Raw genomic sequence first — 15,679 nt, forward strand, 5'->3', positions numbered from 1 at the left:
AAAAGCGGGAAGTAGGTTAAGGGTAAAGATAGACGAGGACAGGTCGGTGGAGGAGAGGATAAGCAAGAGAGTGGAGTGGGAGGAGAGAGTAGGAGGGAAGGTGGAGGTGAGCAAGAGGGTGAGGGTGTCGGAGGAGAACAGGAGTGTGAAGATGACGAAGGAGGAGAAGATTTTGAAAGAGATGGAGGACAAGCTCCTCATGGGCACGGACGACGAGCAACAGACCAATGACTTGAAGTAGACAGGAAGGAAGAACAGAGACAGGATGAGGCGGAAGGAGGCAAACGGGGAGGCGAAAGAAGAGGGAAGGGTTAAGAGAAGAGAAATAGATTATTGTGAGGTTGCATAAGGCCAGGAAAGGAAGAAGGAAGTTTGATCCTTTTTGTAAAATTGTTGTTAAAACAGAATGTGTAAGAGGTGTTTGTGAGAGGTTTGGGAACGTTCCTCGTAAAAAACGCCTTGTAAACCCTATGAGGATACACAATAAACGGACATACAGTATTATTTAAGAAAGTTGTTATTGGATTTGGTGAGGATCGACTAGTTTTTTCATATTTAACAATAACCTAAGTCAAGAAAAAAAGTTTCATGTTTTAAATTATTTTTAAATATATTCCTTGTTTTATATATCTTATTTGCACAAGACAGAATATAATTTTTACAAATCCATTGTCTCAAAATTATAATAAAAAGTATTTACCGGTACGATGCGCAGCAGCGGAGTTATAGTAAACGTTGATCTGTAAAATAAAAATATATTTAAGTTATAATAAAATAATTAATTATAATTAGAAATAATAAAAAAATTATTTTAAAAAATAATTACTGCACGTAAATTTTATTTGTGATTTAAATTATATAATGTAAATTGCTTAAATATAAATTTTTATACAACTTTTGAATAAAGATTTGAGTAAACGTTGATCTGTAAAATAAAAATATATTTAAGTTATAATAAAATAATTAATTATAATTAGAAATAATAAAAAAATTATTTTAAAAAATAATTACTGCACGTAAATTTTATTTGTGATTTAAATTATATATAATGTAAATTGTTTAAATATAAATTTTTATACAACTTTTGAATAAAGATCTGTATAATAAATAACAAACAAATAATAAACTGCTAACCTTAGGGTTGCTCCGCCGTTGCCTGATACCTTCCCCGGCCTCCTCCTCCTCTCAGGTCTCTTTATTGCTCTTTCATGGCACATACAAACACTCACTCGCGAAAACGAAGTTAATTAGCTTTACGCGATGTTTTAAATTGTCGACGCGCGTTAATCGCTCGCGGTACTGTAGTCGTGCTAGTCGTGCAGCGATTTTAGGTTAGGTCTGTTCTACAATACGTCGTATGTCGGAATGCAGTCGGTGGTTCAACGAGAAAATTATTTTCAAAAACAACTTCACTTCATATTGGACCATCGACTGCGTTCCGATATACTATACAACGGTAAATATACTAACAATAAATATACAATGTAAATGTATAATAGAACAGGCCATACCTTAATACTTCGACGCGTGTTTGCTAGCGACGGCCTTTGCGTAAATAACTTGAACTGACACGAGGTCGACAGCTATCAACCCGACACGCTTGCGAATCGTCAATCAAAACTGATTAATCACTGATTAATCGCGCGAGATGACGATCAACCGAAAGATAATGCAACGAAATACGGAGCAGCACGCACGACCTGCCTGTTTTCGATGTTCGGCGTACGAATAATAGCGCGGCAACTTTACGGAAACACTTCGGCGCGCGGCGGTTTTTCTGTAAACAGGTACGTCACGCAGTACGATGTGACAACAAAGGTACCGTACTAATCAAATTATCGTCACGAAATAAGTAATACTTTCTAAAATCTATGCAAATATTCCTTTTTTTGAAGAATAATTTATTGCGCATTTTACGTTTTATATTGTAGATTTTTTCGTATCGCATAAGGCAGTAATTAAGGTGCTTGATTAAGAATTTTTATTAAACAAAAATCAAATAATTTTTCTGTAACAATCAAAATTTGCCATTGATAATAATATTGTTAATGTCAATTAATTTGCATATTATAAATTATATATGTAAGATATATATAAGGCTTTTAGTACTTATATAATTTCAGCGTGTTTTATATACATATCTGTATATAAATATTAAAAGCCCAAGTAGATGGAAAAAGATTATTTTTTAAAATAATTTTAAATTAAAGTAATATTTAAATTAAAAAATTTAAACTCTGAGAAATGTAAATAAAAATTTATCGGTGCTGACAAAACTCTTTTTTAAATTACATAACATATATTAAATTTGACTTGAAAATTTTAATATAATGTATAGTCTCGCGTTAACAGAGATATTGTATATTGAAAATTAAAATACTATAAAAGAAAATAATAACAGCGCAAAAATATTTTTCTTTTTCGAATCTTAAGAGCTAGAATCGACTTCGAATTGCAATAGATTATTTTTGACAATATATGCGACATGAATAATGAATTATTTGTATAATAATATAAACTAATTAAAGATTACACACACATACATCGCGCGCACGCACACATGTATATATATTATAATAATTAATATTGATATTAACATAAGACGAGAATCAGATTACATATCTGACGCTAAAAATACAATGATAGAAACGGTTTTTCTGTCGTTAAATATATCCCGTAAATAATGATCTATTTTCAAAAAGACATATTTATCAAATCTGCTTTATCGTCTTTAACTCTTTCGTTGGCATTGACGCAATAGTGCGTCAAATTAATCGGTCCTGTGTGGCATTGACGCAAAAGTGCGTCAATCTTTTTTTCCTATTAACTTGTTCCGATTTGGCATCCAAGTCTTATACGGGGGTTTTTGGGGTCGCTGATTACGAATCTGAATTCAAAATTTGCAAATTTAAAATAACGGATAAAAATGCAAAAATTACTTGATTGGGATAAAATTTGCCATTTTGAATTTTTGAATTTTAAGTTCAAATTCGTAATCAAAAACCCTCAAACACCCCAGGATACAAATTTTCAGGATAAATAATTTTCTTGCCATTTTGGGCACTTTTTGTCGAATTGTCTCTGCCAATGAAGGGATTAATACTTTTCTGAAATGTTGTTCCTGCTACTTTACATCAAAATTTCATCATCTTATGTACTTTCTGCGAAACAAAATCGATTGGACGAATTTATACACGATTTTCCTTCATTCCGTTTAAGAATTATAAAGTGAAGAGAACGAGGTGGCAATGCAGCGAGCTTTCGTTTCCACGAAGGAAATTATGTGGCTTTGCATGCAGGTGCAACAAGACCGCCGATTACTTCCAACCACTGTAGTTAACGTTTTTCCACATCACATTACCCTCGGATCCGGTGATTTTAACGCTCACGACATCCGTGTTGCCTCTTTACACGATTAATGAACTAATTTGCACGCGTCGTTAATGGCAATTGGAATATTGATGTTTCGCGAAGAAGAGAACAACATGTAATTCCATTAACGAGAATCAAAAAATGATATAGATTTCAAATTGTTTTTCAATGAGCTAGAGTACACGGAAAATTCACTAAAACTAATCTTCCCATACATGCAGTTTATTTTAATCATGATTTTATTAATTGTTATTATACAACATTGTTACTGTATCAATAATGCATAAACAAAATTGCTAATAAGCCATTTATCCGCCCAAAATCTCAATCAAATTAAAAAATGTGATAAAGATAATGATGGTTTCGCACGGACGGGAATTTGACAGAGATAAAGATCATAAGAAAAATATTAGTTCATTAAGCGTTGCGTCATAAATTTCTGACTAACTAACTGGAAAACTATCGTAATTAAAAACTGCGTGCGTGCCCGTTAATGACTTTACGACGGAAACGGAGAGTCGACTGTCGTTTGGCAAATGCCGAGTGATATATTGCTTCCCTCTTTCGCGCTTTTCACAGTACTCGCCGCAAGTTTTAAAGCAGCACATCCAAACCTGCTTTCTATTCCAAATTCAACTTCAATTAAATACAGTTTAACATTATAAAAATAAGATTTTATTTCTTACATATACACACATATATACGTTCTATATATTCTATGTATGTGGAAATCTAATTTACTTAAAAATATTTTAATTTTTAATGTTAAATATAGTTTTAACTAATTTTATTATATATACTTATATATGTATATATCTCTTTTTCTCAGTTTTTTTTTACAAAAAAAATTACTATTAATTTTTATATTAATTTCTGATGAGGGAATCTTTATTAAATTTTATCGATACGGAAAGTTTTCTATACTTCCTTGATTTTTCTTCGGTAAATAAAGCATTAAAAAAATTTTATATTACGTAGAAAAGTGACAACCCGATAAATTGTCTACGCTTGGATAGATCGCAACTTTAGATACGCTCTTGGATACATCGCGGCCGATCTCGAAAGTTTAGCAGACTCCGGCGCCCGGCGTTAACTCGGCGGAGTTACGATACTAAACTAGAGAGGCTCGTATCTCGGGGTTTAATGGGATCGGGACAAAGTGGCCGCGGAAATTCCGCGGCAAAATAAAACGAGATAGAGATGCGGCGCGGCGTGAGGCGCGCAACTTTTAAAACTACGGTGGGAAAATGTAATTTACCGTCGATGCGCGACCCGCGCGCGACAATTCCCCTGCTTTGTTCCCTACGAGTTAATTACATGCAAACAATTAATTAACCGCGCGTCCATCGGCGTACCGTTTGTCTTCGCGAATACTCTATCCGAGCTGCCCTTCGTTCCTTCGGATTATTTATCGCTGGTGATGCAACTAATTTCCGCGACGAGTTACTTCAACTAACTTGAGTGCAACTAATTTTCTCTCTTTTGCATGGATTTTAAAATGGAAATCTACACTGGATAACAGGATTAAACTAATAGAGATAGCATCGCAGACATATTTGAGATAATCAAAATGAAAATTTTGTGTGCAGTATCAAATTAGTCGTATAACTCAAATAGTGAAAATCTCATGCATGTCGGAATTAATGCCAACAAATTCCTTTTAAAATTATAAATGATACAATTTTTATTCATTATGACGCTACTTTTTAATGCCATATGGTCCTGTCATACGTTATGTTTATAATAAAATTAATTTGTTCTATATAATCATCCAATTTTTCAATTCTCTCCCATAAAAAAATGATTTTTTAATAGAATTTTGGTGCAATAACATAAAATAAAATTTCTCCGTTTATATTTGTTTAAAAACGTGTAAACTTTTACGTTAAATAAATACGTAATATTACAAAGTAACGATATTGTTATATTATGGATTGATACACGGAAGATGTATAAAAGAAAATAAATATAGCTCATTTTATCGAGTCTTTCAATTAAATCTTAAATTCCAACACGCATCTCGCCATTTCAAAACAAACATTTATGTCATTTTATTGCAAATTTAGTTTTTCGATTCAAATGCATCTGGTTCCACTTTACCTCTACAATATTACGATGTAACGAGAATACACACACAGAACTGCGAAATGATTTAATAAACAAAAAAAACAGATAAATATAAAACTATTAGCTTTTGCTCACCGATTCTCCATTCTGCACTGGCCTTCTTGAATCTTGCAGTTGGTTTTGAAATCTTTGAAGATCTGACTGCAAGGTTTCCCACGTAGACAGAGATTAAGCGCATGGTTGCACGTCGGTAATGCGTCTATCGGATATGGATCTTTGTCTGCAAAGATATCAAAGAAAATAATTAAGTAATTTTTTCAGAGTTCCTTGAAAATTAAGCAAACAAATAAGATAAAAATTTTTACACAAGAAATATTGTTTTCAAAAGAAATGAAAATTTATGGCAAAAACATCTTCATAAGCATACAATTCTGTGCATAAATTCTGAAAATTTATGTTTTTTTTTAATATAGCTTTTCCAGACTTTCTCTAAATTTCTTTCGCTACTTTGTCTTCCTGTTTACGAGTCGTGCATTGTTTATAAAAGTATTTGCGAAGTCAAAATGGCTTATCGAATCCTTAACTCATTATGTATGGAGGAAGTAAAGAAAGATCTTGTTGACCAGCCACTTTCTTAGCCTCCTCTCTCCTTTCCACACACACACACATACCCACCCACCCACACACACACACACACACACACACACACACACACACACACACACACACACACACACACACACACACACACACACACACACACACACACACACACACACACACACACACACACACACACACACACACACACACACACACACACACACACACACACACACACACACACACACACACACACACACACACACACACACACACACACACACACACACACACACACACACACACACACACACCACCACACACACACACGCGCACACACACACACACACACACACATACATACACACACACACACACACACACACACACACACACACACACACACAGACACACACACACACACAGAGAGAGAGAGAGAGAGACAGAGAGAGAGAGAGAGAGAGAGAGAGAGAGAGAGAGAGAGAGAGAGAGAGAGAGCCATCTCTTTTATGTTATTATTGAAATGCCTTGCTCTTTATTTTTGTGTGAAATCGAACTTGATAAACGGTGACTTTTTTAAGGTCAATTTGTATCACTATTTATTTCATTCGTGCCAATTTATGTCAGAACGGCGATCGAAAAGTTATTTCTATAGTCATCTAATTCACTCTTTATCGCAAAAATTTTCAGTTTTACATAAAAAAATTAATGCACTAGCAAAACTAGAAAAAAAGTCGAAAAAGCTCTGCTTTTTTGGCAACATATAAGGTATATAGGGGAGACCGGGGTTATGTGTCCACACTTTACACTTTTCTCAAGTTGACTAAAAAACTAATAAAGATATTTGACTAAAATTTTAATGGTAGGTATATAACCTTTCAACCTTGTTATTAAAAAAAAAAGAATTATTAGAATCGTTGATCTTTTAACATTTTAAAGAGGCAAATTTTTTGAGTGGACAAGTCAAGCGTAGACAGATAGCCCCATATATGCGAGGCTATCTGTCCACATTCGAAGGGCTATCTGTCCACATAATAAAAAACACATTATTCATTATTTATAAAACCCACATTATTTATTATTTATAAAACCCACATATAAAAAACACATTATTTATAAAACAAACAACATTTAAATATCATACGTAGGGCATTTTTCAACTACTTGTTATAATGGTACAGACATCTGTCTCTCTTAAAACTTGAGATAGCAGTACTGTGTGGACACATAGTCCCCGTAGACAGATAGTCTCCCCTATGCTTTTAAAAATCTTCATAACGTGTTACATTTAAACGTTTATAATTATGTCTGTATGTATGCAAAAATGTTCTGACCTTTTTACAAATTTTTAAAATTGCGGGTCGTTAAGCTCGTAAAGTTTTGAAAAATCTACCGCTTGACTCGTATCACTTGACATACAACATACCAATTAATTTAGCCCGCAATTTGCGGTTTGATTTTTTTTCGCGGCTTTGCTTCTTACTTTCGCTTCCTTTTTCGAGGCACGGGAGCGAATTTAATCTCATTAAGTGCCGAAGCTTCCTGGTTTCGTAGCCGACGCCGGCTGCGCGGCAGGGTTTCCATTATCCGCCGCGTTCTCGTATGACCGGCTTTCGGCAGGATAAATGTAATTAAGCTGCGATCCAAAGTGGCCTAATTGAACAACTTATTACTTCGTCGAATTATCTTCGTGCTTCTATGCGCGCTCGTGATTTAGCCTGATTTATGTGTAATTTGATGATCAATAAAGGTCGGTTTTTTATTCTGATTTAATTGTCAGTAATTATTGGCACTTGATAGGATCAACCATTGGCTCGAAAAACTCTTTTTTTCCATCTATATCTATACTATTTTCCATCTTTTTCGCATCAATATATTATTAAGTTAAATTAAACAAAAATAGACTAGCTGATATACTTTCATTCAGAAGACATTACGCTAAATAAATTAGAAAGCCGATAACGCGGCAAATATTAAATATGCAGACTATCGATCAACCCCAAGTGAACCCAAGAGTAACCCATCGATATTTGAACTGTAAAGAGCTTTTTCGAACACAACGATTCTCTCCGGGAAACGATCGAAGTAGGTTGGAGATGCAAAAAGTCTAATGGATAGAAATGAAGCGAATGAGAAGAAGCGCAACGGGAATTATCCGTGAATCATTTGGAAAAGCTCAAAAGACTCGGCAGCGCGCATGAATGAGCCTTCGGGAATATCAACAATAATGAAACCCGTAAGAGCAAAATTACGTAGAATGGTGGGTGCGAAGATGTCGGTTGGAGCTTTTGTTTCGCCGGTTTGTTCTTAAGAAAAACGCTTGATTAATCTCTACAATCGATTTATTCTGAGTTTTAAAAATCATGCACATTTTATAATGTTGGCCGTAAGCAATTTCTGACTTGACATCAAAAATTGTGGAGCGCACTAATAATATAATTATGTTAAACTGCTAACATTTTTGGCAGTCAGGTTAAAATAGAATATCAAATAACATATATAAAAATGGGATAATATTAGATATTAAAATGATTTGTTTAAATATCTTTTTGTAAATTAAGATATTTCTTTAAAACTCGATATATATTGTGACTTCTCGCTACGACAAACTCCGATTTAAAAAAAATCCGAAATTTTTTCAAAAATATAATTAAACTGTCAATCTATTATGCGCCTTAATAGTGTCGCATACATAGAAAAAAGTGTCAAATTAACACTGATATACATGTATATAGATACTCAAGAATATATAATCTTATAAGAATTTCAACTTTTTATTTCCATTTTTTTTTCTTGATTAAACAATATAAAACTTCATTTAACTGCACAAATGACTTCATTCAAACAAGTTGTCTTCCTCTAAAATATATTTTTTGCGTATATACAAGTATATCAGTGTTGATTTGATATTTGTGTATAGTGTACGTCAGAAAATTGAGTAAACGTTATACACGTGTAACTAAAGATTAACTTTATTTTATCGCACATATGAATTCTTACCTTTCCATTCCACATAGTCGCACGGGTGGTCGAACAGGAAGTTCTGGAAGCTGTTGCAGTCCGGATCGACATGCGGTTCCCTGCAGAGGCACGTCGGACGGAAGAAAGTGAAAGCCTGCAGGGTGCGCAGAGCCGCCTGGCACTTTTTCACCGTCACCGTCGAACACGCCACTGTAACCGCGAAATTATTATTAAAGCGATGCAACAATGTTACGGTCGAGTGACAAATAGCACGTGTGAAGTTAACACGCGATACCGGCCATCGCGCACAAATTGGCTTGACAGCGTAACGTATAATAAGCCGCATGACTAATGGCGTACCAAATATAAGTTGTTCTATTGTTTGATAGAATTTATGTAAAATTCCCCATTCCGTCGACGGGGAATTAAACACGCTACACTTACGCTTTCAAATTGATACATACGCGATGGCTTTAAACCGATGCGAATGCGCGAGCGCGAAAAGCCGGCAATACGATAACGCATTCTCGCGGGGATATTCTTTTTTTTTTTTTTTTTTTTTTTAGAGCGAGCCTCCATCCTGCAGATTGTTGTAAAACGCGATGACGCGAGATCTCCGTGGAACAATTAATTTCTCGTTCACTCCTGTTTCGATGTTGATCCGAACCGTTTTCGTCAACAACGATCAAAAATCATAGAGTGCAAAAATAATTTGTTAAGCTGTTGATGTTTTCTGCGACTATATTGAAATAAAACTGACAAATAACACGTGCATGAAAACGTGCACATCAAGCTATTAGAAAGATGTAAATGTTACATGGAAACTTCCGATTACGTCGAACATCCCGTACGTATATACATATGTATATTCGATATGGATTCAAAATAATCACAAAAGTCAGATGAAATTAATTATGCAATGCTCGAATGAATTTATCAACAATATCGTACCACGTTGTGATGTAGCAGCAACAATTATTTGTCACAGTAGACATTCGTGCATTAATCGCGGCGCAACTAGACGGTGACATTAATGTATGCCATTATTACGCAGCGTTCGTGTGCAATGTATGGTTCACTTAATAGATTTATCATTCAGTCAGTCAACATTCTTAAGATATACAGGGTGAGGAAAAGATATCGGACCGGTAGTATATCTCGAAAACAAGGCACTTGAGAAACAACATGTTACATACAAAAGTTGTAAGATTTCAACAAATGCATCCAACGGCGATATACCCATTTGATTTTGAATGCAGTTATGAAGGAGATCTCGCAAGATTAATTTTAAAATCTTAAATAAGGGAATCCCCATTTTTTATTCGATATTCTTCTAGCTGACATCAAGATATTTTCAAAATAATACAATAAAACTCCTTTTCATTAAATATTTTCCGAGATATGGGTTGATAAAGTTCAAGTAGCTAACATTAGCATTACCCAAGCTGTAGGTCACGCGGAGATTGCCCGGTTAGATTTACATCTCTTGTGTGTGTGTGTGTGTGTGTGTGTGTGTGTGTGTGTGTGTGTGTGTGTGTGTGTGTGTGTGTGTGTGTGTGTGTGTGTATGTGTGTGTGTGTGTGTGTGTGTGTGTGTATGTGTGTGTGTGTGTGTGTGTGTGTGTGTGTGTGTGTGTGTGTGTGTGTGTGTGTGTGTGTGTGTGTGTGTGTGTGTGTGTGTGTGTGTGTGTGTGTGTGTGTGTGTGTGTGTGTGTGTGTGTGTGTTTTATTTCAAATGCTTACAATTGAAAAAACAATAATTATCCACGTTTAGAACTATTTCATTATTTTTCTATATATAATAATATAAGAATCTTCAACCATCCTTTAACGTTCAATTTTACATTAATATAGTAATGATATGTTTCTCGCTTCTTCAGACATTAAATAATTTTTAATGCACCATCTTCCTCTGAGATAATTTTGATGCCCTAAACGTTTTCTTTTAAAGCTCTTCCAGGCTTCATTCAAGATTCAAGCGTTCACAGCTTAATTAGTACAACGTCGTTCGGAGAAAGAATAGAAGTGAGAGGGCGCCTTAATTACTATCCCGAGACACCGTAAGTTTTGTAATAACCGAGCGTTGCCTGCAGACTATAAGTAATGAATCCAGATGTCGGCGTTACCGTTGATGTCGACGTTGTCGTCGTCGTCGTCGTCTTCGTCGTCGCTGAATGTCAGACAGAAAAATGACGGAGCAGCAGCGCGAAAGTTTCAATTACATTCTGATGTTATCACCTGACGCTTCCTTGCCCCTCTTCAATTCATTCCATCGTTTCCAATGTTCAATCCTATCCCGGACACCGTCCCGCACCCACGTCCTTTCATTAAACACGAAGCAGGGCACTTAAAAAGGAATATCTTCGGTAGTTTGGAACTTACGAAACAAAAAGTTTTTGCGAGGAGTTTCAGGGGCTAATATTGTGACAGGAGAGTAATCTCTTACTGGGTCAGCTGTTCCGAGCCTTCTCGAAAGAAATACTAATTTACATCGGTCTTTTGGCAAGATGAATTGCGCGATTTCCGACGTGGCGGCTAAATTGGAAGATCAAGAACTGAGAAATTTATTAATTAACACATACGCACACATTTAAAGAGGATCAATAGAATCTTCGAATACATTTTCTAACGCAGAAATCGAATATGACAAGCAATTAAAGTGTGTATTTGGACTTTGAATAAAGGATTATTAAAAAATTATCTACAAATAACATTATTTGAACAAAATATAATAAAGATCAATAAAAAGTGTTAGTCTCTCATTAATAACAAAATTACTAATATTTCAATCAAATGGCAATCTTTAACAAAATTAACAGTTTTTAGGAAAGAAAATTATAACAATTAAAGTATAATATTATTGCTATAACACAAGTTTTAAGTATTTTATTACTCATAATAAAAAATATATGAAGTCACAAACTAATTTTCTGTCTCAAACTTTCCTTTCATTAATTAGCAGTCCATTAATAGTTTCAAATAACTATTTTGATTTAAGTTCTGATAAACTCGATAATTACTTTCCGTTACACTGATTCTTGATAATTTCTTAGACAAGTCAATCTATTATCCGTAAAAATTATATCGAATATTGCATTATAATATACGAACTTTCTGTTACGAATCGCGAGGAATATTTCCGAAATTAATAGCGCTTGAAAGGCATTTGCGATTTCTGTATGCAACCGCAAATAGAAGTTATCTCTGTGACTTGACGTATTTATTGAAATACCTACAGGTATTTACGTGTGAATTTCCATCAAAGTTGTAAGAGTATAATCGGAAATTTGTCAAAATAAAGAGCACCGTAATACGACTGAATGGCTGCTACGCAAATAGTAACATGCGGAATAAAACATGACGGACGAGAGAACATTTCCGACAAATAATGCTAATCCATTATACCGTTCAAATGAAAATAATTGGCAGAAATAATTAAGAACAATTGAAATATAAACCGCAAAATTTATTTAAAAAAATTAATCACGGAAAGATATTTAGAGAATTAAATTGAATTGCGGAGAGAGATATTTTGTATTTATTGACTAAAATATTATCGAAAACTACGGATTGACAATCAGATCGTTATGGTGGTTATTTTTATATATCATTGGAAATATTCAATTTCCCCTGTTTAAGAATATTCTTATAAATTTCCAGTTTTAGAAAATGTATGATGTCCATATTACACGCGAAAGTGTGTTTTATGCAGTACACAGACACACAAATGGGGAGAAAAAAGCTCTGGGACGAGGCAAACAAACTATCAGCCGCTAGGAAAGTCGGGAAACGGACTTTTCATTCTCGTGCAGCGAGCGCGAGAAAATATGTACGAGAGCACAGCTTTGAATTCGGCGCTCGACTATCACTTGCAGGCACATAACTGTACCTGTTTTTGACGCGTTTGTGCTTTCGAACAGTTGTAATAATTACAACCAAAATTATCGCAATATTGCGTTTACAACATTTTTAACTCACTTGCTGATTGAACAAAAGTTACGCGTTTTACAAACGCTTTTACAAAATTTATTTTACCAATGTAACAGTGCGTTAACCGTTTTCCATATATTCGCATCATAATGACTAATAATAGAAGATAGAATAATATAATAGTTATTTGTGCAACAAGTGCTGTAAGATAAAAATTCACGGGTGCGGAGTTGACGAGCCTTCGGCTCGTGCGTCAACTCCGCACCCGTGAATTTTCATCATTACGCACGGCTTGCACACCCTATTTTATGTTGCAAGTGCGTGGAAAGTGGTCTATCACGCACATATTAAATAATAATAAAGTAAACGTAAATAAAGCAAAAAGATAAATTTTGATAAGCAAAATTATTTCTTTCTTTATATTATTTATATTAGTATTTAAGAGGATGCTGGAGTAGTAGCAATTACCGACATTTTTTTGCTGACACTTAACTTTAAATTAGCTTTACGGTATTGAAAAAACTTTTTTACAGAATTAAAGTACGCATAAAAATGGAGGGTGCTAGCGTTGATTTTACATCAAATACGAAAAAAATTGAAAAAATTATATGTATGACGTGACAACATTTGCTGCACATAAAAATTTAGACTTTGTACGTATAAAATAAGCATACAGCACCCTCGGAATTGCAAAAAAGAATAATGTTGTGCTTTCAGAAATAAGCTTAGAAGCTTTAGTATAAGAGAAAATTGTCGTTGAAAATCTCATATGTATGTATGCGTGCGGAGTAGTATTGCGTGTAGCGAGAGATGACGCAGCAATCGAAACAAGAACAGATGCCTCTCGTTAGACAAGGGCAGATATAGGCCGGTAATATAAAAAATGATAGAAAACGAATTAGAACAGAATTAAAAATGTTTGACATTATCGACATCGAGGAAGTTCGGCCTTCACTCCAGCATCCCCTTAAGGGGATCCTGCAGCCGTATGATTTACCGACATTATTGTTTTTAGATGGATCTTTTAATTGACTTCATAGAATTGCAAAAATATTTTACAGAATTAAAGTCCGCACAAAAATCTAGGGTGCCAAACGCAATTTTATATTAAAAACATCAAAAAATTAAAAATATTACTTATTTGGGCACATATACAGCTGTCACCTGACGACAATATTTGCTTAAAACAAAAATTCTGCATTTTATACATACATAATGTTTATCATCCACTCTTGGGAAAATATGTAGGAATAATATCGTGTAAGTAGAAGTAAGATTCAATGCGTACAAAAAAAGATCTATCTAAAAATTATTTTAGTAATGCAAATACGGATGCAGAATGACAAGAAGAGCAGCAACAGTAGTTGTTGGATTTTGCGAGAGATGGCGAGCAATCGAAAAAAAGACAGATGTCATTTCGTTAGACAAAGACAGATATAGGGAAAACAAAATTAGAAAGATTGACATTATCGACATCGAGAAAGTTTACCTGTCACTGCAGGATCCCCTTAATAGTAGTGATTTGTCTTTAATAAGTTATTAGAATCTCGTTACACAAGGAGTATTATTCCTAATAATATACAAAATTGTACGTTTTTAAGACCTGCACGTCGATTTAAATTTTATATTTTTTTTGTGACTTTTTTGTACAATAAATTCTGCTTTTTTTCTAACTACTTTCAATTGTATTTGTCGAATAATTTTTATACAGTGTAATATAGACGCTTTTCTCGAACGGAACAAGTACAACTCTCCGTTATTTCCGCACAAGAGTTAAAACCCGAAGCAAAAATTTCTGGCCGAAACAATGTCGAAAATAAATAAGGCCCCGACTCTCCGTCCCGCGAGGTCCTGCTCCGCTTTAATTATCGAGGTGTGTATCCGGGAACATCCTGCGGTGATGAACGGCGCCGCGGCTCCATAAAAAGCGCGAGCGTTACAGAATCGTTCTACCGTGAGCTATAATTCATGGATAGGAAAAAACAGTATCGGAAAAAAGTGTGCCGGGAGAGAGGAGAGAGAGAGAGAAAGAGAGCGGTTTCGGGAAAAGTTGCAGTCTCCGCGCCGAAACTGACGACGCGTATTCTCTCCTCGTGGGTTCGCGCTATCTTCCTCCCGCGCACCGACGCTATTGTGCTCGAGGGTCGTGCATACCGCTTTGGCATAACAACGTACATTGTACTTTCGAACAATGCTATCCTTCTGTCAGCTTGTACAACCACCTCCCCCTCCTCTCACTCAGTATCGCCGTCGCTCTCCGCCTTATCGCGTGGCGGGCGCTCATCCTTTTTTTTCCGAGCCGGGCTTTTTGAGGGAATAAACGACACCACGATTGACAGTTAAGGAGGGTGCGAATAGCTCGTGTCATTTCGAACAAGTACCATAAAATCGAAAAATTGATGAGCTGACCTTAGGGGTCATTTCTTTCATTTCCTGAAATCGCTTTCGCGATCCGATACAATTTTCTTCGATGATTATCCGATTTCCTGAGAATTAATAATTTTAAATTGTGACGTTTCTTGCGAACCAAAAGTAATTTCAAATTTTTAAAGAGAAAAAGAGCGGAGTTGTCGGACGGTTTAGTTACCGCAACTTAAATAACGTACTACTATATTAAATGTACAACAGTAACGTGAGATTATATATTTGGGCGAAAAATAATGAATTAAGAAAAATGTGTTGCGGAAAAAAATGGCTACTTCTCCAACATTAATGATGCTAAACGACGACGAGTAGCAGTTGCTCGC

General features: G+C 35.0%; 1 protein-coding gene across 3 annotated transcripts in view; it reads right to left on the bottom strand.

The window, feature by feature from the left end:
- Gfrl (Glial cell line-derived neurotrophic family receptor-like) overlaps positions 1–15,679 on the bottom strand; it is a 364,389-nt gene that overhangs the window by 170,685 nt on the left and 178,025 nt on the right. For all 3 annotated transcript variants that reach the window (XM_077405673.1, XM_077405674.1, XM_077405675.1), the window contains exons 3-4: positions 9,043–9,213; positions 5,575–5,719 (exon numbers count right to left, since the gene is read on the bottom strand). In XM_077405673.1, coding sequence (XP_077261799.1) covers positions 5,575–5,719; positions 9,043–9,213 — 316 coding nt within the window. The remainder of the gene's footprint in view (positions 1–5,574; positions 5,720–9,042; positions 9,214–15,679) is intronic.

This window comes from Temnothorax americanus, unplaced genomic scaffold, assembly GCF_048541705.1.
Source record: "Temnothorax americanus isolate GAGA-0224 unplaced genomic scaffold, ASM4854170v1 Scaffold2, whole genome shotgun sequence".
In the NCBI taxonomy this organism is placed as follows: domain Eukaryota; kingdom Metazoa; phylum Arthropoda; class Insecta; order Hymenoptera; family Formicidae; genus Temnothorax; species Temnothorax americanus.